This window comes from Phasianus colchicus, chromosome 2, assembly GCF_987193195.1.
Source record: "Phasianus colchicus chromosome 2, bPhaCol1.hap1.1, whole genome shotgun sequence".
Taxonomy (NCBI): domain Eukaryota; kingdom Metazoa; phylum Chordata; class Aves; order Galliformes; family Phasianidae; genus Phasianus; species Phasianus colchicus.
The window spans coordinates 9,505,908-9,531,066 of record NC_143437.1 but is presented as its reverse complement, the minus strand read 5'-3'; the positions used below and the strand labels follow the sequence as shown (position 1 = coordinate 9,531,066).

At 39.4% G+C, this 25,159-nt stretch overlaps 1 protein-coding gene across 13 annotated transcripts in view; it reads left to right on the top strand.

Annotated features, from left to right (window-relative positions):
- Positions 1 to 25,159, top strand: part of ALK (ALK receptor tyrosine kinase) — a 332,192-nt gene that overhangs the window by 115,705 nt on the left and 191,328 nt on the right. For all 13 annotated transcript variants that reach the window (XM_090134723.1, XM_090134727.1, XM_090134725.1 and 10 more), the window contains one exon: positions 6,935 to 7,099. In XM_090134723.1, coding sequence (XP_089990849.1) covers positions 6,935 to 7,099 — 165 coding nt within the window. The remainder of the gene's footprint in view (positions 1 to 6,934; positions 7,100 to 25,159) is intronic.

The window sequence follows — 25,159 nt, the reverse complement described above, 5'->3', positions numbered from 1 at the left end:
CTGCCCCATCCTCTACACACCCCCAGCTAACCTGCAACACCAGACTTTGTACATGACTCTGACCCGAGCATGGTGGCAAATGCAAGAAGTGGAAAAAAATCAAAGTTTGCCCCATCTAAATTCTATTTTGAAAGAAGAGCGTGTTCTTAGGAGGATAACTGGCTTAAGGACAGCCCTTCCCTATGTGGAAAGCTGGCAATGGTTTTAGCTTGTTAACTCTTTTCTTATGCAGTTGTGCGGTCTGAACATCTCTTTAGCAGATCCTGCAGTAGCAGCTGAACTCCCCTGCCTGTTCTGAATTAGTTTTGCTCAAAAGACAGAAATACCTCTCTTAGGCTGCACAGTTTTGACTTAATAGCTACTACAAAAGCATAATCTAAAAGATGCCCTCTATTAATATCTTATTAACAATTTTACTCAGCTCTATGTCTTCTGAAAAATAATTTGACAGGGTGAGGGTTTATGTTTTTAATTTTTTGTTTTGTTTTTACACTTTCTAATGGAGTCTCATCTGTGAAGAGATCATGATTTTCTGAATTGGGTTTGGGTAAAGAACCACATCTGACTAATTCTACTGTGAAATAATTTGGGGTCATTCTGTTTGCCTAGATGATGCTCAGCAGCTGTTCACCGAGGTGTTGGATGATTAATTTTTTTCTCTGTTACATTGAGTGCAGCTCACTGAATTTGAGTACTCATGCATGCATTCAAAACACTGTTTCATTCACGTGAGTTGAATACCAGCTAAACACTGCTGACAGGAAATTCAATGAGTTTGATTGTCAAACAAAAGGGAAGATAGTGAGAAAGAGGGCACCAGCTAGACAAATGCATGTTACAGTGAGGTTCCCGTGGCCACTTGTTCTATACGTCAATCAGAATAATATGGACATATTCAGAATGAAAAACATATCATGACATGACATACTTGACTCAGCATGGCATAGTGAGAAACACGGATGTGAACTAATTGTTACAGTGAATTCCAGTTGGAAGGTGAGATAAAGTCAGGAGAGGAATAAGCAGAATAATACTTTGTCACAGAGGAAAAAATGAATCAATGATGTGTTATTAAAGATAATGCAAAAGTGATGTACCACCTTAGTTCAAACACACCCTAACTTTCAAAAGAAGCATTTTGCAATTTTAAATTATTCTAATATAGTTTTGGGAATAGTGGTATAAATATTATAGAGCAGGACTTCCATTAACACTGAATTAATGGAATTGCCTCATATGAAATAGCAGATGCTGTGACCCCATATACAGGCATATAAACTCTTGTTTAATGATTAGATTGTCTTTTTGCCATGTGTAATGGTGCTGAAATCCACGGGGAGGAAAATCACAGGCAAAGGAGCATCTGCCTAACTAAGCTGAAAGCTCTGCTACACAAGGAAGAAGAAGAAGAAAAATCTTTCTTTTAGTTACTCTTTTCCTTATAGCTTCTTTTCATCTGCAGATAATATGCAATGACAGTTCAACATTTTTTCAGTAATAGGGTAACACGCAGCAAGACAACAAATGTCTTTTCCCCTTGTCTCTCAAGTATTCATTTTCTCTAGAGATCTCTCAAACTTCATGCAAGAGGTCCCTTGTATGAGTTGTCAAAATATGACAGTTCATGCAACTACTGTTATGTGCCAACTGGAGCATGTTCTCTAACAATCACTGTGAGTCAGTACTTTAGTCTTTGGGTCAGAACTGGTGCTGGAAGTGCACTTTCACTTATTGTCCTTGCTGCATGCAGGGGAGACTTGCTGGACAAATATTTCTCATGTGGAGGATGAGCTCTGTCACTTTTATTGCGGGAGGAATGAAAATGAGAGCTGTTGTTGGCTATGCTACTACCCACACTCCCCTCCTTGCTCTTTTTTCTGTAGCTGTCTTGAAAGACTGTGCTTATAATTGATTGATAAAGGAGTCCTGGCACTCTTCTTTGTAGCTTGATTTCCACCAAAGAAAGCAGCTGTCAAAGATATTGGTGATTCAGTCCCTGATGCACACTGAGGAATTGGGTGGATATAAAGTATATGCTGTCATTTTGAGATTCTCTTAACTAATAAACGAATGGTTTATTGCTGTCATTTTCATTAAGATGTGGCCCATCCAGCTGTGACTCTTCCCTACCAAGGGGGAGGTAATTTAAAAGCTCCCAGTGCTAGAAGAGCACTGGTTTTCCTGAGGAGGAAAGCAGCGTCCCCCATGCTTGACTCAGAAGCTCAAGTATTGAAATCTCCAGTAGTTGTCTTTTATCATCTTCAGAGGTAGCAGCCCCAAGGCCAGGCAGTTACTGCCAGTGCAGGTATCTGCTAGGGGTGGCTAAGGCCTCAGGTGTCCAAACACAACACTAGTCAGCCTGTCCCAGTGCCTCACCCTCACTCTAAAAGACTTTTTCTTTATATCCAAACTAAATCTCTCCTCTTTGAGCCTGAAGCCATTTCCCTTGTTCTATCACCACAGACCCTGCTAAAGAGTCTGTCCCCTTCTTTCCTGTAGCTCCCCTTTAGATACTGAAAGGCTGCTATCAGGTCACCTCGCAGCCTGCAGGCTTCCTTGCCTCACCTTGTCACACCTGTACCTCTGTATCGGTGGATAGAAATGGCTTGATGGGGAAATCGAAACTAGATTGAATGCCTTTTGCTCTTTTCTACTCGGAGGGAATGGGAAAGGCTTAAGGAACTGGCTTTGTCCCTAGAATTAATAACTGGAAAATCAATTTGTCATTTCCTTGTCATAAATTAAAAGCTTATAGTCATCATAACATGAGTATAATAGAGGTTAGTGAGTATTGATGGAGGTCTCAAAGCTCACTCAGCAGAGCACATCTCTACTATACAATTTAAATTATGTCTCCTCCACAAGGAATATCTGTCAATATTTGTATAAAGAGACATTCCTTGCAGGAATATTTTATCCATTTCTATACTGCTGGTGGTGTGATTGTTGGTGTTTGATGAAGTGGGCCCAGGAGAAAAGTTTTGGTCCCATTTTGATCAGTGTAAGTGACCTCTACATCGCACACTTGTATCCGTAGGTGTAGGATAAATTAGCTGTGTTTAAGCTGATTACTTGCCAGTTAGGATATACATCTTTGAGCTGCTCCTTTTGAGAACAGAGCAGCTCTGCTCTCTCCCTTGTCTGTCTCAGTGAGGCGACAAAGCAAACACTGTCTCAAAAGGGTGATCAGCTGAGAGTAATAGAGAGCGATTTGTGAGACTGAGAAGGCTGAGGGTGAAAAGGACATGTTAAACTCGAAAGGAGAAGCTTATGAGAAAAGTACTTGCAGGTAAGATTTTGATGTTTGAAAGAGGGCTTGGTCTAAAATAAGTAAATTTAGTCTGTTATTGAGCAGCCGAAGAAAGAGCAATCAACATAGTTTATTTAAAAGTACAGGCAGTTTATGTTTCTCTTTAAAATTATTTTTCTCCTAAATAAGGCATGTTTCTGTGATGCACGCTTACACAAAGGATCTAAGAGGATTCAAAGAGCGAATGATCCGCAATTTGACCTGCAGCAATGTAGAAGGATATTTTCTGCAGATTATTCTGCAGAAAATTGCAGTTTTGGAAAATTGCTTATACTACTATTTTAAGTCACTTGTTTATCAGAAAGTTTCAGTCCATTTAATTAAAACAGACGTAGTTGCCAGATATATTAGTTGTTTGTGCCCAAATTATTGCTGATAGCTACTTTGATTAACATAAATTGAATTACTCACAAGACTCTTAACATCATCACAGATTCCACTGGCTTTTCAATTGGATGGCAGCTTGATTTACTTTTCAGTCTAAGATTGCTGTCCTGTATCATCTTGTATACCCGAAACTAAGTAATTTATGTCTTCAACCTTTCTTAAACCTTTCTTGATTTGACTAAGCATTACGTTTTGTTTCCTCTTTAAAAGCGTAACGGTGGTAAAATAGACTTTAATAAGTTAAACTGTTCTCCAGTGTTCACTGAAAACAGATGGAAATGCAAAAGACTCTTGGACCAGGGATTGTTTTTACATGGTGTATTTCAGAAGCTTTTATTCAGCTTCTGAAGGTAAATGGCTACTTTGTGAGTTTAGCCAGGCATTTGGTGTTGCATTTAAACCCACTAAGAAAAAAGTCACAAAGGAAGGTGAAAGACCTTTCTTAGGCAGAGGCATAAAAAATGACAGGTAATTGGTGGGAAGTAATTGAAATATTGTGATGGTTCTTATTTAGGGATGTGGTTTATACGGGCTTGCAGCAGCTACTACACCAAGAGCAGCTGATCAGTGGAAAAATATATATCACACATCATGCTTTTTTCATATAAAGTATATTACACTGTCTACAGTGGAGGATATTATGTGAGACTGAAAGCCTGGTGGGAAGTTGACTAATGTTAGGCTTGGAAGACTGAATTCTATTTGCATAGACTTTGCTGTGTTGCATCAGATAGCATTTCTTTGTCATCATTTCCTAGTACTGAATAGGACAATAGAACTGAAATTTTGGTCTGATATGAGACTAATTTAAATAAGAGCTTATGAAGAGAGCAGCTATTCTGGTGGTGTAGGGAGGGGAGTGGGAGGACTATCAAATTCTTTAAAAGATGCAAGTATGTTTTCATTAAATAGAGGACACTCTTCAGATGTACAAACCAAGCAGCTTCCTTTTTTATCCTTTTCTATCAAAGAATAACATGTTTTAAAGGCCATTCAGCTGTATCACATCAGCTGGGTGAGCTTAGAGGTCTCTTCCAACCCAAGGAATTCTGCAGCTTTACAAACAATGTTTTCTGTAACTTGCAGCTTGGTGTTTGACTGCTCTTTTGCCCATTTGGGTTTAGTGCAAATTTTAATAGAGGCTTAGCACTTTGTAGATTTAAAACATATATTAGTTTTGTTTTATTTTTATAAAGAACAACAGGGGACAAGAGAAAAAAGTCACCTGCAGTTTGGGTACAATATTATAGTAGCAAACTCTATAGCATGAATGTATCCACTGCTGCCTAAGCTGAAGAATGCTTCATGTATTGTGAAATTTATTTGGAAAAGATGGAGATCTAAAGTGAGTAGCAACATGTGCATTCAAATTTAAAGATGTGTAAGATTCTTTTGTATGAATTCCTTACACTGGAGGGTTTTCATGGTGTTCTGAAGCAGAGAAAATGCTGTGAATGTAAAACAGCTGTGGGCAATGAGGAGCACCTGGGTGCTGCTGACCCACCCTGGAGCTGAGCAGAGTGGGCAGGGCTGGCAGCAACCACTCACTGCTCAGGGCACGGCACCTCAGGTGGGGGGTGGCAGAGGGTATGGGAGAACAAAAGGGGACAAAATGTGTATATCCAACAGTTGGGGGCTGCTCTATTGCTGTTTGCACTGGTGAAGGGCATTCATCCTACTGGATCCAGGAGGCAAAGTGATGAGCACTCATCTTAGAGCAGGGGCTGGAGTTCCTTCTAGTTGGGAAGGAGGGAGAGAAGGTGGTGGAACCACCACCACTGCCTAATGCTCTGATGGCTTCACCTGACCAGAGCTACACTCCCCTGGGAGTACTGTGTTCAGTGCTGGGGCCCCAACATCAGAAAGACATGGAGCTGTTGGAGCAGGTCCGGAGGAAGCCATGAAGATGCTCAAAGGGCTGGGATGCCTCTTCTATGAAGAAAAGTCTAAGAGAGCTGGGCTTGTTTAGCTTGGAGAAGAGAAGGTTCAGGGGAGACCTCATTGCTGCCTTCAAGTTCCTGAAGGAAGGGAGATTTTGCTATCAGACCATGTGAAGAAGTCATAGGACAAGGACTAAAAGAGGGGAGATTTAGGTTAGATGTCAAGAAGAAATCCTTTACTGAAAGGGTGGTGAGGCCCTGGCACTGCTGCCCAGAGCTGTGGGTGCCCCGTCCCTGGAGGTGCCCAAGACCAGGTTGGATGGGCAGCCTGAGCTGGTGGGGGCAGCCCTGCTCACGGCAGGGGTTGGGGCTGGGTGGGCTTTAGGGTCCCTTCCAACTCAAACCATCCTGTGATTAAAAAAATCAAATGTAAACCAGAAAAATAGATTTTGCTCCTTCCAGTTTGCTATTAAAAAGATGAGTTAGCAGGAGAAATTATATTGAGGGCAATGGTATTAACCTCCACATTACAAGATGTTGTGTCACCAGGAGAACAGCCTGAGGTACAAGAATGTGTGCACACAAAGAAGAAATCGGATGTTTAATAGAGGATGTAATTAAACTTTTAAAATATTAGTTAACTTGACTAATGTGGATTCAGATTATTTGTTTCACTTCCACAGCAGACATTATAGAAGGCTCCAAAAAGGAACTGAAATATGTATATATATACTTTTACAAATGCTTTTTCAGGAACACTGAGCTCAGAAATAGTTTCTGTTGGTTACTGAGCATTGTGTTTAGTGCTGACAGGAAAAGAAAAAGTAGACTGGTCATTCTAGGAAATTCAGCAATCCTAGCAATACCTAGAAGTATGTAAACTTCAAGGTATCAATATATCTCGTGTTAAGCAACTTGTATTATGGTTTGACAGCAGATTGGACATGAAGAAATGATTCACAGATACAGCAATCGGATATTTCTTTTCTAAAAGAGAAACATCTCCAAAAGAAATGTCTGTAGGAGACAAATGCTGGTGGTACTGCCTGGAGGCTAAAGTTTCAGCAGCAGATCAAGCTCCTGACCAGAAGCTTTACAAACCCTGAGAGTCAGAAAGGCGGTTCGCAGGATGAAATCCTGCAACTCCCAGCCTGTCCCACGTGCCTCGGATGTACAAAGTTACTGGCTTTTGGGCCCTTCTCTTCATCTGCTAATGGATCTCTTAGTATGGTCCATTTTGGACATACTATTGCCTGTCCCTATTGATTTTCCTACTGCTCATTAAAAAGTCATTCCAGCACAGAGAAAACTTAGCTGAATAAACCTAATATGTCCTGTGTCTGTTTTCTTTTTCCAGTATTTGATTGCAATTTTGAGTCTCCTTGTGAGCTGGAATATTCCCTTTCCTCGAAAGATCAGGAAAGCCCCAACAAAGCTTGGTTGAGAGTGAGTGCAGAGGATATCTTACAGCTGAACATCCTGGATGGACCAGAGAGAGATCACTCTGAGAATACACCAAAAGGTAAAGTGAACACAGCTGTGTCATGCCTCCATTGGAGTGGTTGATGCTAAGCTGCTAAACCAACCAGCCAAACGTTTCCTCTTAAAATACCTTAGGCAGCTGTAATTCTTATGCTGCAGCAGACAGTGAATTCAAACAGCACGAGAAGCAAATGCAGTGTGATAAACAAAGGCAGTCATGTTGTGTATGAAATATCTACTTTTGTCTGCAGGATATTTAAGGGAAGCAGAATATCAAACATAGCCTTATGTAAAGGTTGAATCAGGCTGATGTGCGCGACAAACAGTATTTGGATGAGAATAGTTGAGATTTGGAAGAAGCCACAAAGTTAGAAGTGCTATTTTTTAATGTTATATCTGAATAAACTGTGATAATAAGATGCATAAATTAATGTTACGGAGGCCAGAAATATGCATAAGATTGTAGAAGGGTTGGATGAGTTCTTGCAGAATATATTCATTAGTGTTTGTTCATATCTTTGGCCTCAAAAAGCCTCTCTTCCAGAGATCTGCAAGTGACAGATCCTTTCATTACTGGCCAGCACCAGGATGTCTTTTGCCTTTGCAGACTTTGAGTCTGACTGCTTATAACAGGTTTCACGTTCAGGCAAATATTAAGGAGAAGTTTCAGTGCAGCCTTTGTTCCTGTTCTTGGATTCTGTTTTCTCATCTCTATCAAGAGGACAGTACTTCTCCCAAAAAACTATTGTAAATTAATATCCAAGGTGTCACAGCCAGTTGTTTGAACGCTGATTCATCAGCAAACTAAGTCATTTTAGTGGGTTCTGTGGATGGACCACATTTGTGCCACATGCAAATATATTCCAGTCTTCATATCAGAGAACAGACGTGCACGTAATAAATTTCTTGATACAAAGATACAATTAAGTATCTTTGTATCAAGAAAAGAAGTTTGAGGTAAACCAGAATGTTTGCTGCTGAGAAAGTATTTCCTTTTTTTTCTTTTTAATTCTCATGCAGACTGTCTGCTAATGAAATTTAGAAATTAAAACAGGTTTGTTTTGGATTAAAAATAATAGTTGTTGCTTTCTTGGAATGGGAAAAAATGGGGAAAACAGTGAATGATAAAGTTATCATCCCCAGTGAAGGGCCTGGTCAGGTCACTGTGGTTCTGCACATTGATGACGAATGCTTCAGTAGCGTTATAACTTTGTATTTAGTCTCTTGGCTTTTTTTGTTGTTAGATCTTTTCTATCCCCTTCCTTTCTCAATCTGGAAAATAGGCAAAAGTTTGTATTCTGCTCTTTGCTCTCATTCCACATACGCAGTCTAGTGGATTTAGGTTTATGAGATGCTGGGATGAAGTCTTTGGGATGAATGGTGGGGTTTTGTGTGTGTGTGTGTGTGTGTTGTTTTTTTTTGTTGTTTTTTTTAAATAATTGTCAAGTATGTTGAACATTGGTAATTTTCTCTTGAGCCCACCTATAGAACTGTAGGTCTGCAACTCGTAGATGACTCAAGTCTTTGCATATAAAACCTCGTTTGAAAAATCAACACTTGGAGCTAGCATCTCTCTATTTTAAATCACTTTAATTACAGCTGCTTGGCACAGATACTTGTGCGATCTGTTTCATTCTGAAATAATTAAGCACAAGTAATTCCAACCCCTACTGGTTCCTGCAAATTGCACTTCCAATTATCTCAATCTCATTTCATCTCCTTCGCAGACAGAAACGCACAGAGATAAACAGATAAAGTAACTAGCTTTTGAGATGGCTTAGGTTATCCTCATCACTTGGCTATCAAGCCATGTTAAGACACTGATAAGACAAATGCCTTAAGTATGATTCATCATGCTTCATATACCTTTCATGCAAAAGGTTTGGCGGAAAACCATTGAGAGAGCTCCTGAAGAGAAACAATGGAAAGAGTTTTGTGTTACTTCTAGTTTTGTTTGGTTTTCTGGGGTTGTTCTGTTTGTTTTACCCTCTGCAGCATGGTATGGCTCAGTGTCTAGGAATCACAACAAACCATCATGAATTGAACAAGGAAGAACAAGTTTTAAATGTCTCAACATTTGGTTATGGTCATATCTGAGCACTATGCTCATTTGACATGTTCAGTGTTTGTTGTCACACGAACCACTGATACCCCTAACAGAGATAGATGGTGAGGTGACAAAGTTAAATATTAAATTATTCAGGGTTGGGAAATGGAGGCCTGGTTTGCAAAGAATTGGAAAAGCATGCTTAACCAGACAGTTGTGGAAGGTGAAATTTAATGTAGATTATTTGAAATGAAGTGGTGGGCTAAACTGATTTTGGTTTATAGAAGAGTATATTCTGATGTTGTTGCAATCGTTCAAGCTGATTATGGAGTAAGAATAAACTTATGATTGCTGATGAGTTGGTTCTCCTGAAGTAAATGTCATGTTGGAATTTATTGGGAAGGGAGTAGAAAATAGAAAATAATACTCTTGTATAAATGCGTGGGTCACTTATATATAGAATAAATCATTCTTTTCTGGCTCCCATACATCAAAATATAATTTATTACATCTGGGAAAGTTGTTAAAGGAATGAAAACGAGGATGATCTGAAGTACGTAATGGCTCTCTTTTAGGAGCGCTTAAATTGATGAGTGCTGCTCAGCCTGGAAGAGATACTGAAAGGACTACGTGGCAAAGGTCTATTAAAGCTTAGGCTGTCATAAAATCTTTATGAAAGATATAGAGAAGTTTAAAAACTCCCAAAACTTCATAAAACACAGGATGAGTGCAGGAGGAATATTCCTTATTTCTTCTAAAACAGAATTGACCAGCGTCAGGTAAAATTAGTAGATGTCAGGTTCAAAAGAAAAGCAAATGAGATAGAGTAGAACTGTGGAACTGTTTTCCAGAGGCAACTGTTGGTGCTAAAAGATTTGTGTGTACACAAATGGACAGGATATGTTCAGGAAGAAAAAGAGTTAATGTCTATGAAATTCCTTTTTTGGCTGGTAGTCTTTGTGCAGTATATCCCCAAAGGCCAGGAGATTAGTCTGGAGAAGTAAAACTGTTTGTTCTCCTTGTTTGTTCTCCTTGTCCATTTATTCTTTTCTATGTATCTACACCTGTCTGTTTTCAGAGCCAAATGTCTGAAGTTGATGGATCTTGAGTCTGTGCTGGCAGAGTTTGAGTGGTGTTATATTCCTCCCTTATCCTCTGCCCACTTCCTTCTTCCTGGGTGAAAGACGAGAGAGATGCACTGTTTCATAAATTTGTAGAGTTGGTGAAAAGGTGTGATTTATGTGATTAATATTATTTGCTATTTTGTAAAAGCCTTGCAAAAATGGTGCTAAAACATTTGTTATGCAAAAATGTTGACTGTTTGGGAGGAAGAATTGCATGACTGTCTGTAGGAATCTGTAGAAGTGCTTCCATCGAGATACTTCGTACCATTTTTTTGGAGACTCTGCAAAAATTCTTCTCTGTTCACTGGAACTGGCTGCCCAGGGAGGTTGTGGAGTCTCTTTCTCTGGAGATATTCAAGACCCGCCGGGACACCTACTTGTGCAACCTGGTGTACGGGATCTGCTTTGGGGGGTTGGACTTGATGATCTCTGGAGGTCCCTTCTAACCCCTACGATTCTGTGATCCTGTTAAGTGGACCAGTGAATGACAGAATGACTGCTGTTCAGGGCCTAGCTGGCAGACAGAGTAAGTGAAGATGGGTAGGAGCTACTAATAACTTCAAGCTTTTCTGTAGGCTCAATCTTGGGGGGATCTCTGGAGATCATTTAATCCAATTCCCCAATTAAAGCAGGTGTCCTGCAGTAGGTTTTTAATATCTCCAGAGAAGAAGATTATATAGCCTCTCTGGGCAGCCCGTTCCAGCACGCTTTCAAACTCACAGTAAAGAAATGGAAATTACTGTGTTCCAATTTGTACCTGTTGTCCCTTGTCCTTTTGCCAGGCACCACCAAAAAGAGCCCTGTCCCATCACCTTGACAACTGGCCTTTAGATATTTGCAAGTGTTAACATCCCCTCTCAGTCTTTCCTTCTCCTGGACAAAGCACAAGATCTCTCAGCCTTTCCTCATAAGAGAGATGCACCAGGCCCACCCCTCATCATCTTTCCAGCCCTCTGACGGGCTCCCTGCAGTAGTTCCCTGTCTTTCTTGAACCAAGGAGCCCAGAACTGTACACAGTAGTCCAGATAATATCTCCCCTGTGGGCCTTTCCCCTGACTTTTACTCAGAGTTACCCGATCCATTCATTGCCATTGCTCAGTTCCATATACTCCAGACCTTCCCTAACGTAGAGCGCTACCCCATCTTCTCTTCTTCCCCGACGTCTCCTGAAAAGCCTGTAGCCATCCATCTCAGCACTCTGAGGTTGTGAGCCATCCCACTGCATCTCTCTGAGGATATCTCAACCATGATACTAGGCTAAAAATTCCAGTTCCCATTGTTTATTTCCCATGCTCTATGCATTTGTGTTGAGACACTGAAGTTGGCCCCATCTGGAAACTGGCTTTCACTGGCTGGCATTTCTTTGTGCTGTTCTTCAGGTGCTTTCCCACTGGCTTCTGCTCCTGTTGCTGTCTCTGGGCAGCCGCTGTTGATGCTGCCTTCCCTACATTAGTAGATGAATCAAGACTGTATGTATTGTAATGAGCAGTCAATCCATTGCTAGGCTTTCAAACTTTTTATTCATGAATAAGCAAAAAGATGCTATAAAAAATTCATGCATTCTGTATCACTGAATGCATTTACTTATTTTGACAAGTGTGATTAATTCTTAATTATTTATGATCCCTCGTAGTATATTACACCAGCAAACATACTGTGGTCTGTTGTAATGAAGTGTGGGGAATTGCAGAGCTTGCAACTGTGGCAATATTTCCTGGGGAGGCAAGTTAGACTATGCAGTTTTTGCTAAGAGTGACTGAAGTAGTGGACTGGAGAAGTTGCACTTTGCAGCAGTATGGTTGGCTGTGTTTGTGATGCCCAAATGGAAAGGCCTTTTCCCTCTCTCAAAAACTTGTAATGGGTCAAACCAGCCATATATTCTGTAGTTCTGAACCCTTGGTACTGAACCAGTGTTTTCTGTACTACAGGGCCACAAGGAGACAGCTCTGAGTAGCAGGTGGCTTAACATGCATCAGAAAGCATGCCACTTGAGAATCCATTCCTCCTGCAACCTTCTTGCAGTGCAGAGAAGTACCATCGGGTTGCTGTGTTGCCCATGGACTCCTGGAGCTCACCAACTGTTGTCCCTGATCTAGGAGCGCAGTGGTAGCTTGCTTCCAAATCAGAGTTTACAAGGAAGAGGGAGAGAAACCACAGTGCAAAGGTCATCTTGTGTATTTAAGAAAGAAGGACCCGCTGCAAGACCCAAAATAAGTATGCACAAACTGGATCCAGATCTGCGTTCAACTGAATGTCACCACGTGCCAGTGTGTTTCTAAATGTAAATGCAGTTTTAGACATGAAGGACTAGAAACTTGTCTGCTTCTGTGGGAGGGCTGCCTGCTCCTCATTTAAGTCTTGTGGTATTAGATAACTTAAATGATTCTATTGCTTGAAGCAGATCCTATTATCTGAATATTTTGTGGTTTAGGTTGGAAGGGACCTTTAAGATGATGTAGTTCCAACCCCCTGCTATAGGCAGGCACAGCTCCCTGTAGACCAGGCTGCTCACAGCCCCATCCAGCCTGGCCTTGAATGCCTCCAGGGAGGGGGCACCCACAGCCTCACTGGGCAACCTGTTCCAGTGTCTCACCGCCCTCACAATAAAAAACCTTCCTGCTATCTGGTCTAGATCTACCCTCTTTCAGTTTGAAGCCATTTCCTCTCACCTTGTCACTATGTGCCCTTCTAAGAAGTCCCTCCCCATCTTTCTTGCAGGGCCCCGTTCATGCCCATGAAAATATGCAGTTACTTGATAAAAATCAGCTGGGGAGGTATGACCACAACCTCAAATAAGAATGAAGAAAGAAATAAGCCAGCCTGAGAATATGAACATGAGCTGATGCAACTTTTTAATGGAAAATGTATGTTAAAGTTTCATGAAAGAGGACAGGGGAAGTGGTGGAGATGACAGTGTCCTAGTCAGTCCTCGATTCACTGAAAAGCTCTTATATAAGAAGTTCTAAAACATGTATATGCATATTACATTAATTTGGTTTTCATTTTTGTAATTATTACTAAAGTGGAGCAAGGCTAAGACTCTGAGCATGTTACTCAAAGGGAGATAATGAACTGCAGGATTATAAAATGGCTGTCAACTTAATTTATGATTACTCATAAAATTCATACAAAGAAAAATGAGGAAAATAACATCATGAATAATATTTTCTTTCACATTATCACTATATTTACAAAAGAGCGTAAATCAATGTGGGCTTGCAAGAAGCAATTAGTTGAACTTATTTATTGTGTGGGACTCTTTTGCAGAAAAAAAAAATAACACTTCTAACACTTATAATTCCACTAAAAACTGAAAAAAATCTTTATATTTTTGAAGAAGGCATTCTGTGTGTTTTCCCCTGGTACACAGCTGAACAGAGTAGTTGGGCTCATATCAGACAGAATGCTTTCCTTTGCATTAATTCTGAGGCTGGTTTCAGGATATGCCTTGATCTCCTAGAACTGATCTATCTTATGTATCTTCTAAGCAAGATTTCAGAGTATTTCTTACACTTCTTTATTTCTTAAAACAAAACAAAATTTTCTTCTCAGAATAACTTCAATTTGATTGGAAGAAAAAAAAAATCATACACTGCAAATTTTGGAAAAAAAAACAACCTTGATGTGATTGTTTATTGCATATTCCTTTTTATCGTTGGATGAGAATAAAGCTCATCCTAGTCAATAAAAATTCAATCCAGATATTCAGATAGTCCTTCGAAAGATGATACTGTAGTATGAAGTCATCTTACTATTTATAAGCATTCAGATAAACTGCAGATATCCTATGAAGATTTTTTGATGTTCTGTACTTTTGTATGATCAGAGAGGAATTCACTTTTCTATTATTTTCCTCTTTAAGCTTTAACTACTGAATCAGTGGAAATAGCTGTTGTGGTACATAGCTCATCTTTTACCTTGCACACAAGCGAAATATTGGGAGAATGAAGTGAGACCTGGAAACAATGCATAGGTAAAAATTATTTGTAGACCGTATTGCAGATGAGAGATGTATGGGTTTATAGGGATCACTGTCTAGTTCTTTGTAGACAGAGAGGGTTTTCAAATCATAATTTATAGTGAATAATTCTGGCTGCTCTACTTGATATTTAAATGTTGATACTTGGCCACGTATACATTAGAAGTGTTACCACACAGCCCCATAGGAATTTGTGACTTCAGTACACGAGGCAAGCTTGCTTCAGAGTCCATTGAGCTGTAAAGAGAAAAACAGGTTTTTTTTTATGATGGTCAGTTTCCAGCTCATGCTCTGTCAGAACAAGAAACAGACCAGATGTTCTTAGCATTTTGCAGCTTGTTCTTCTCATTAGTACTACACTTGTGCTTTGTTATTGCAATGTTATTTCTCTTTAATGAGCCTTCTCTAAAGAGGCAAATTATCATCTCGCTGCAGGACAGTGTGTTTGTTTATACAGTAGGTATGTATTTATACAGGCTATGGATAACTGTGTAGGTTTGTTGATTTTGGAATCTTGTTTGCTCATTTCTTGACTTAGTGAAGACTTGCTTGTAACTCATTGTGAAATGTTTTGTTCCCCAAAACTAAGGGAGAAAAAATTATTTCAGAGTGCATCAGATATTAGTATGCTCTGAGGACTACCTGCCTCCCTGTGACTAATGTACTTCAACAAGTATATGCAGAAAAGACACAAACAGTGAGGAATATATGGCTGGTAAAATGGTCTTTCTTGCTCTTTTTCCTTGGCATTAACACACTTTGGTGCTGTTTTTCCTGTGTAGCAGGAGCAGTGTTGTCTGTTCCTGAGTTCTTGTGTACATGGACATCCATGTGCAGGTTGTTTGTTTTTACTGTTTGTTTCAACTCTAGAAAACACATATTTTTGCAAGGATGAATTAACACATTATTTGACAGTTTTAATTTATTTCTAGCCTGCCCCCTGCCTTAATTTTCTCTGTACTTTATTTTCTTGCCACGCTTATGACAGCTAACACATGTATAAACATGCAATGTCTGGTGGAGTATCATCAAGATGCTGTAAGCTTTGCAGGCTAGGTGTTCCCACTACTTACCAAACGTGGCTGTAACTACATGACCAGTTAGTCCAATAAGCTGCACTTCTCTAACACTTTACCCAAATCTCTACGAATGCTTTTCTATAACAGCCACTTCATACAGTTTTAAAGAGATTTGGAGAAGTCTCAGCGCCAGCAAAGCAAATCTAAAGCACAGTGTAACTAAATGAGCAGGCCAAGGTGAGTTGTGTTCCTGACTCCTCCAGGCTTCTCGTATCTTTTACACCTTGATAGTAATAACAGATAGATGCCTATTGCTCTGCATTATTTTTGATGTAAAGTTGGTACTGTCCACTTTTAATAAATAGATATTATTATGTGGGATTTTCTGCAGACACAGGTTTTCTGTGAGATGATGTTAGAAACACTGAAACTGACAAGAATTACAATTTTTTGCTGCTGTTCTTGACATCAGTGATAACATTTCTGCAGTTGTTTTGTAGTAGGTATCATACATCTATGTTTGAGTGAAGACATCAAAAGGGAGTCAAAGAACTCTGGAACCTGGGATGTTTTACTGTTGTGTCTCTTGCCAAGGACAAAACCCAACTAAAGAGACAAATGAAAAACGATTCATTTGAAAGTGTGATAGAGAAAAGATTGGGATTCAAGTCAGGATCTTAGGGAAGGCCAAGCTAAATCCAAGTATGATTTGATTATTTTCCCTAATTTTTCCTGTAAATGTGGTAAAGAATGATGCATTTTTCCAGTATTTCTGTTCTTGATATCAGTCTCTGGTTTTCTGATGAAACGTTTGGATGCAGATCTGTAAGAGATTTTTTGTTTATACTAATGCTTGTATAATATTTCATCTCTGTAAGGCATAATTTAATGTACTGTTCCAGAGATGCTGCAAGGAGTATTCTCTCAGACATGCCTTCAGCTGTTAAATCTTACAGAAGTTTAGTGTTAGAGCCTACCAAAGTGGCTTCATTTATCTTTACCTTGAGTTACCTCAAGGGGAAGAGGATTCTGTTAGCTTAACTGTGTAAATCTAGAGTGTTCTCTTGCAGCAGCTTAAACAGAGATTGTTTATTTTATTCCTCTCAAAGTAATCAAAGAAGGTTGCTGTGTTGAAGGTAGGATACTGAGAGGGAGTTCTGTTTTACATCTTTTAAGATTTCTTTTCTTACTACCATGCAGTGACCATTTATGTGGTCTTTAGTGACTTGCATAGATTCTAATGAATAATCATCTCTTCAATTATGAGTTAGCAGCTACCCCTGAAGTTTCATCTGTTTCCTTTGTTTGCTTGTGTTGAGAGCACAATAATTAAACAGATTGTATAATGTTAGAACACAAGAATGGCCATAGTGGGAGTGCGGGAGGGGGAAGCAAATCTATGGCCCAAACATCCCCAGTATTCTCCCAGTTTCAGACACACTTGCCTTGGAGGCTTAGGAAAGATATATGTATAGTCCTTCCACACTGTATAGCAAGTCTGCTGGGATACATGCTACAACATGTTGTTGTTGATTTGGGATCTGCAGTCCTAGAGGCTGGTTTTATGCTGAGCATCCTTGCCTTTCTGTGTAGACAATTGTATTTCGAGTGCCTCTTCTGGTAAAGAAATCACTTCTCTAAGCCCCTTTAGACTCAGTGGCACAGTCTGTCTAGTCTATAACACAGCCAATCTAGAAATGCTTGACATTTGTCTTTTGTCTTCCACACGTAAACAGAATTTAAAAGAAGATAAATACAAGTGACTGTCTTTTGTTACAAAAGAGGAAAAGGTATTTTAAGAATCAGTTGACTTGATAATAATGGGTTCGTATTACTTGAATACCAGATAAAAGTGGTTTTTGTTAGTTGAATACTTAGGTATCACAACAGGGATGAGAGAAGCAAGCACCACTTAATTCTAAATTGCATTTCCTTAAGAATTCAAGAAATGTAATAGTGGGCTTTTAGCCACTGTTCTGTATTTCTTCTTTCTGTTCTGTGGCTGTGAGCAGATCTTCCCACTCTCCCCGTCCTTCTAAATTACCTGGTGTAAACATGAATAAATAGGATGACAAGTAGACTGCTCCAGATTTGAAGAGGCATTCAAACAGCCAAACGGTTGCCTACGCCAGAAGAATAAATCTGATTTAGAACAGAACTGCAGTAATTTGTGCGTTGCTTTTAGCGTGGGTCATCTTATTGCTTTTGAGTGTTTCCAGTGGGGGAGTGGAAAGGTCATGCGATGAAGGGAAGCATTTGGCTGAGTACCACAGATAGTCATCACTGACAGTCATCTGGAGCCTTGAAAGGCACTAAACAGCATCACAAAGGTTAGATCAGAGCTCCTCTTCACCTGTCACAGTAATTTTGTTTATCAGAGACAAACCCAAGCTGCAAACCTCTGGTATTGATTTTTGAACAGATGAACATTCAAAGATGTTCAGGCTTCAAGGTGTTGATTCAGAGCATTGTGGAAATAAAGGGCCGTGCTAAAACAGCCGTGTGATGCGGGCTGAGTTCTACTCTGTGTTTTTCTGAAAGGTGTGGAACTATGTGAGGAGAAAGCAGGGAATGATTTATGCTCAGCCATCATAACAAATTTCAGCTTTTCAGGCTGCTGACTGTGCATAGGGCAGGCTTTGCAGCAAAAAGGTTACGTTATCACAACGGAAAGTTGCACAGAACATGGAATTTTCCATGCTGAATTTAAGATTAACTTACTAATTACTAAGTGCAGTGTCTGTTATGCAAGAGTAGATTCTAAAAAATATGGTTAGTAATGATGCCAAGCGAATTTGCAGATGAGTTGCAACATCTGGACGAACAGCAACAGTTGCCTTTTAAAACACTTAATATTAAATTTGTATTCATTTCAGTGTGAATGCTAGTGTAGGATAGATGTCTTGTTGTCTTAGCCATCTATGAAGAAAAATACTCAGAGGCATAGATGGAGGCTCAGTTTTGCTGAAGAAATTGATTACCCATGTAGAGAAAATCTACTTTTACCTGTGAACCTCCTGAAAAAAGGAGCCATTGTTGTCATGACTTCAGAATGACTGCAGTGTAGTCCAGGCTTGCCCAAGGCTGGTGTGTGTCCTGCTGCAGGCATTCTGTCTGCGTGAGCAGCGTGCAGAACAGATGGCTGATGGTGTTTGCTGTCCAAGGGGTTCATGTGATTCCAGGCTTGAGTAAAGCTGAACAGGATATGGACTTGTGTAAAATTTGAGATGTTCAGATTCTGCAAACATGTGAGTTCTTGATGACCTTAAAATCAAGAAAAACTCCAGAAATTGAAGTTCACCTGATTATTATTTAAAAATTGAATTTGGGCTTCCAGTAACCCTGACTCTCCTGCTCTGTTGTACAGTGGAAATTTGCCAGGACGGGGTTAAGGGGCATTTCAGTGCAGATGAAACTTCTGGGAACAGCATTCATGTTCTCCTTGTACAAGTGAGAAATTGCATTATGAAATCAAACTAGAGCTAATACACTTCCATTGTGTGGGTATTGTGTGTTTGCTTGTGCTTAGCTGAGATGTATTAGAGGTACAGATCAATTGCTGTGTGCATTACTTACTGTTACATCCGTTAACCATCAGAGTATGGGGCACCAAGGACTGACCGTGTATGAAATATGCCCACTGCAGTAAGAATGACTTGTGAAAATGAACCGACTTACCAGTTGCTTGCTTGTTTGCCTATTGTGCTGCTTTTACAAGCAGGCAAGCTTTTTTCTTTTTTTTTGTCAGAGCTGAGTTGCTGAGTTCTTTGTAGTTAAGAGCACTGTTCATAAAATAGGCCGCCCAAATTTTAGTGGACTACAGATGGCTGTTGTTTATTTAATACGGGCGCAGTACCTTTCTTACCTTACAGTTTGTTTGGTAGAGTTCTGTACTTCTGGGAAATCTGTGCTTGTTATGTTCGTTGATGGTAGGCTCTTTCTGTGTGTGAGTGAGGTTCGTTTATCATTCTTGGTGTGGCTCATTTAATCATTTAATTCACTACAGACTCAGTATTAAATGGGAAACTGAAACCAGCAACAATTTGATAACAAATATGGCAGGCTTGTAAGACAAGTTCAAGAGGGAAAAGACATTCTGTGACTTTGTGGACTTTGGAAATCTGTCAGTGGGGTTAACCTCTTTAATCTTCAGAATGAAAATCTATGATAATGCCATATAGCTCAAGAGAGTAGGAAAAAGAGAAAAACTCTAAGGGAGCAACATAGGGCATGCATTATACAGAAACAGTAGCACATCCAGTTACTGGAAAAACTCAGTCCTACTAAGAATCAGTATCTGCTGCATGACAATTATTTGTATTATAAAACAAAAAGAAAACCCTCAAAAGTCTCCATTTCTTATGACTACTCAAACAGAGCACTTTTTGCAGGATTGGGTTCACAGAATGTGTTATCTGTTTGATAGCTTGTCATCTCTCCTACTGAGACCTGTGCTGTCATCACTATCAAATATATTTAAAGAAGATTGACTTGTCATTGGCCTCAGCATAATGCAATTTTTACTCCTTTTCAAGCAGAGAATTTCTCCTCTGCATCACCTCTGGTCCAAAAACTAGTAGCACTGAAAACAGGAGATAAATTATCAGCTTTTCTGTGTTACCAGATGTTTCTTTAATTGATGGGAATCTTTTTACAATCACTTAAAATAATTGCTTTTGAGGATTTTTTTTCCCAATTGACAGCATCTTAATGAGGGATTGTGACTTTATAATCAATGTTAATTATTGTGTCGCTAGCAGTACTAAAAATAACAATTTTAACTTTAGTATGAGGTGATTGATTTGTGAAGCTGCTTGCAAATAATTGATCTTTTGTCCCATAAAAGTTTTAACGTTAATGCTTCTTAAATTAATTAAAAAACAAAAATATAAGGAGGCCAACTTTTCAATAGCCAAAGCACAGGTAAGGCAGTCTGTTACAGTATTCAGAAACCCAGCAAGGGCAGCACTGGTTACTAAGAGGCTGTATATTTTAATTATTAAGCCATAAAATGAAGTCAGCATTTCTAGGTGTCTTTCCCATTCCATGACTCTCTCAGTATGAATATGGTCACGTACAGCAGCCATTGTGTCCCTCTGATTGCCAGCGAGTGAGACTTAAAAAAGTAGCAGACTGTCAAATGCTGTAATGGCAATAAAGTTCAGTTCTGATAAGGCTATTTTATGAAGGAAAGAATAAATTTGCTTAATTTACAGGTGACAAAGTGGCTTTTTCTTTTTTCTTCACTCTTGACTCTAAACTCAAAAGTCAAACCGATTTTTTCTGATTGTCAACACTACTATGGGCTCTTTGGCTGGCCTTTGTGCAGCCTTTTCTTCTTTTCTTGATTCTGAGAATTCTACTTCTACTCTACTTGCACCCTCCTTTATTCCCAGAAGTTGTCAGGGTCATGGCCCCAAGGATTTAAATTAGGTGAGTGCAGGCCTATTCACTTGCAAGTGTATTAAATAAGATGAGAAAGAACAAACTCTTTTTTAGATCATAGTTGTTAAGATTTGGATTGTGGCTTGTATGTTTGCAAAGTACTTTGAGTTCCTTCAGAGGAAGGTGCTATAAGTTAATATTGCTGGTCTGTGTGTAAGTGATAGCAGGTCATTCTGTTCCTTGGCAGTAATGGTGCAGTGAAAATGGATTATCTTTAATGCCAGCAAATACAGTTGTAACGATGTTAAACCCCCGTATCTTTGTGAAACTAAATGAGATTTTTCCTAACACAGCTACTTATCTGTATTCACTCTGCACTGCACAGACTACCTCGCTATTCTTAAAGCAACTACCAATCACCACGAGGAGTCAAGCAGACGCTACATTTTACATAATTACTAGCAATTTTCCAATTGAATTATCCCATGATTTAATTCCTTAGCTTGCATCTGGAGAGCATCACCAATGTGCAGCTGTTTTGGCTTTGAAAATTAATTGCTGCTAAATGCATTAAGAGTGGCCTTGCTGCAGTGATTTCAGAAAAGAGTTAAATCCCAGCTCACTTTGGATGAAATGTTTGTTTCTTACTCCCTATTCTCTTGGCTCACATCATGATACAGACCATAGTTTTAGTAGTATTTATCTTGAATAGTTGTGAATTTTAAAGTGAATTACTGAATTGAAACCATATTACCGTGAAATACAAAGAAAAATAGAGTCACACCAGAGTCAGTAAGGTAGATGAATCATAGGATGGCTTGGGTTGGAAGTGACCTTTAAAGACCAACCAGTTCCAACTCCCCTACCATGGGCAAGGACATCTCCCAGTAAATCAGGCTGCCCAGTGCCCCATCCAACCTGGCCTTTAACATCTCCAGGGATGGGGCATCCACAGCCTCTCTAGGGAACTTGGTTGAGTGCCTTCTCACCCTCTGGGTAAAGAATGTCTTACAAATATCTAATTTAAATCTACCTTTTTTTTTTTTTTTAGTTTAAAACTATTGCCCTATGTTCTGTCACTACACATCACTCCCCATTTTAACAGTAAGTGACTTCAGCTTATACTGCTGTTATTACTGCATAGCTACAATTTGCAAAAGACAACTCAAAGGAGCTTCATAAAGTACAAAGGATCTGGTGAGATACTTCTCACATCAAGGGGTTCTTTAGACAGACCAAGTACTTCAAATATATGAATAGCATTTTATGTATGGCTTGTCCCTGAAGAAGGGGCTGTCAAGTAGTAGATGTTTTCTTTCTAGAATTAGAAAAAGAAATAGACAGAATATTGATAGCTTTATGAAGCTGAGGTTATTATCAGGGCTTTCCAGTCCATTAGATTTCAGCAAGAACAGATTTTTTTTTAATTGAAAGCCTCAAGTTCTTTCTGCTAAGTACGAAGATTGTAGCAACGAGTCTTAAGAATCTTATAATGTGCTGGAATATTTTCACACCTCCTGTTGGCTAGTGGGAAGTTGGAACTTGATGATCCTTGAGGTCCGTTCCAGACCAAGCCATTCTATGATTCTAATGGGAACACTCTTGAACTGTGCTGAGTTAAATACGTTGTTATTATAAACCACACATTTTCTAAACGAATGTTGTTATGCTAACTCAGATGGCAAATGATTTCTGGATTTTTATCAAGAAAATGCTTCTATTAAATGAATATGGTTTAAAAGATATCAGTCCCTTTTATGGCAATTTGTGTTTATGGAGATGTCCTTTTCCCAAAACCCTGGAGCCCATTTTTGGCTGAATATGAAAAAGTAGCTGATTTTAAAAAATCTGAGATCCTGTGAATCCTATTCATATTCAAGGTGGGATGTGCACAGTTAACTTTTCTGAAAGCTTTGTTGTTTACATCCAGGTATTTGGATGAGATTGGGCTGTCCTGCGTACAAAGATAAATTAGCTTCTGGGTAGCTTTCTAAACTATCTTAAGGTAATGTAGCCCTATTGAAATTCAATGTTTTGTCTGTTTTATCAAGAGACTGATCCTTCATTAGTGTAGCTGTTTATGGAGAAAATTAATTAAAGGAAATTATTTACTTAATATCTACAGGATATTTGATCTTCCACTGTGGCATAAAGCTTCTAACTGTATGAATGATGGTGCATTTATATGAACCTGGAAGTTCTGATTATGTTACTGTGTTTTCAATACATTTGACAGACAGTTTTGCGGAAGGTGTGTGTTTCAGAGCAGGTACACTGCTTATAATAACTTTGGATCCAGCTCATTTTCTCAAAGGTAATATAGGCTTGCCTCAATAAATACTCTATACCTGTGCTTCATTTATTAGACTGTAGCTAATAAGGGATTTCTGTTGTGCTGACTTGAGCCTATGAAGAAAGGAGGAATCCAGTATTTTATCTTTTGTAGCCTCTCAATATAACAGGAGTGGCAAACCCCCCTGCTATAAACATCTGTGCTGTTCAGCTTTGTTACACTGGTAAGGATGTGTAGGTGCTGTTTGTATCTGAATAGCATAAAGGTGATTGAATTTGCTTAATGATTATATCTGGCTCATGAGATCTTCTTTCTGTAAGAATCATATTGTAAAGGCTTAATGTAACCAGGACGCTAGGCACCAAGCAATTGAATTAGCTGTTTCTTGTGAAAGTTTTCTTTGTTCTTACCCAGAAAACAGGTTTCCGTATGACTGGTCTGCTTATGAATTTCACACTGTTCTCACAATTATTTTTATTTCTTGAAGGAGGCCTTAATTTTGGAACATGAACGAGTAGCAAATGTCCTTAATTAATAACTTTTCTTCACCTTAAAAACTAAACAAATTATATCCCTTCTCTTCTGTGGCTGGATATGCTTTATTCTTTTCTGATACAAACAAAGTGCTGTAGTTGTTTTTGGAAAGCCTGTGTGGGCAATTGCATTCTTCACAAGCAGAGTAGAAATTCCTGAAGGAGTACTGAGAAAGGTAAAATCTTGTATTGGTCAATCCAATAATCCTACACAGGTCGTTGCTATAGATAGAGAACACAGAGGTAGTGGGATAAACGTAGCCACAGAGGCTCAAGAGAGATTGCCAATTTAGTAGTGCAGTAAACCAAGGAAGAATTTGATGCTGTGATTCTGGAGGTGAAAACTGTAGCATGAATTTAAAAAAAATGAAAACTAAAAATCAGATACATGGAGCATAATAAGAATTTCCATTCCAAACAAGGGTTTGGTCAGCTGGAGGTGGAAGTAGGAAGAGAGAATTGGGAGTTTCTGCAGATTGTCATAAACAGGTTGTGGGAACTGGGCTTGTTTAGCTTGGAAAAGAGAAGGCTCTGGGGAGACTTTGTTGTGGCCTTCCAGTACTTGAAAGGAGCATATAAACAGGAGGAGAAATGGCTGTTCACGAGGTTGGATAGTGATAGGACAAGGGGGAATGGTTTTAAATTGAGACGGGGGAGGTTTAGGTTAGATATTAGGAGAAAGGTTTTCACACAGAGGGTGGTGACACACTGGAACAGGTTGCCCAAGGAGGTTGTGGATGCCCCATCCCTGGAGGCATTCAAGGCCAGGCTGGATGTGGCTCTGGGCAGCCTGGTCTGCTGGTTGGTGACCCTGCACATAGCAGGGGGTTGAAACTACATGATCATTGTGACCCTTTTCAACCCAGGCCACTCTATGTTTCTATTATAAACCAGTCAGCTGAGAGTCTGGTGAAGGCTTTCCGAAAGAGTTGAGGACATGCTATTGCTGCTGTACAAAACCGAATCAGTGCCTAATGGGGCATGTTGCATAGCAATCTGGACAACTGCGTTTGAGGAAGGTGATCTAAAATTGGCTTTGGGTTAGAAAAAGGCTCCTAGGATGGTTTTTGAAGAGCTGAGATCATGCAAAACCTGATGAAATTACAAAATGGCCCTTTTTAGTCTACTGGCATATGTAGTAAATACTGATGTTTATAAATACACCATGGGGAAGAAAAGCAGGTGCTGAATTACAGAAAAGAGCCAACTGAGGGAGAAAGAAGCGTTAACCAGAGAACAAAAGCAGGCTGTGAATTCATACAGTGTAGAAAAGAGGAAAAAAAAATGAAATATCAGAGCAGTGAGTTAGGTTTTAAGTGATGGGCTCCAGTAGTTCAGCAAACTTTAATGTAGCACTTGATTCTGTCCATCAAGAGATGAAACAGCTGCCTTTTCTGGTATTACTGCTAGGTGTACGTAGTTGTTTTAAATACCTACTGTACCAGTATCTGAATTGTCTGCAAAGCAATTCCTAGAGCTCAGGATTGATCTTCACAGACCCAGGAGAAGTGCTGTCAATTTTGAAAGTGGTGCTGTTTGATATAAGTGTATCAGTCTCTGACTTGCCATTTCTGTTAGGATGCTGGGGGTTTCCCTGCTTCAGAAAAAACGGGGGTTGTTTTCATATAGATTTGAATGTCCTGACGTACAGACAATTTGCTGGATTTCTTCTTATGGCACAGAATGAAAGGGCTTCTATAGCACTTCACAGGAGACCAGG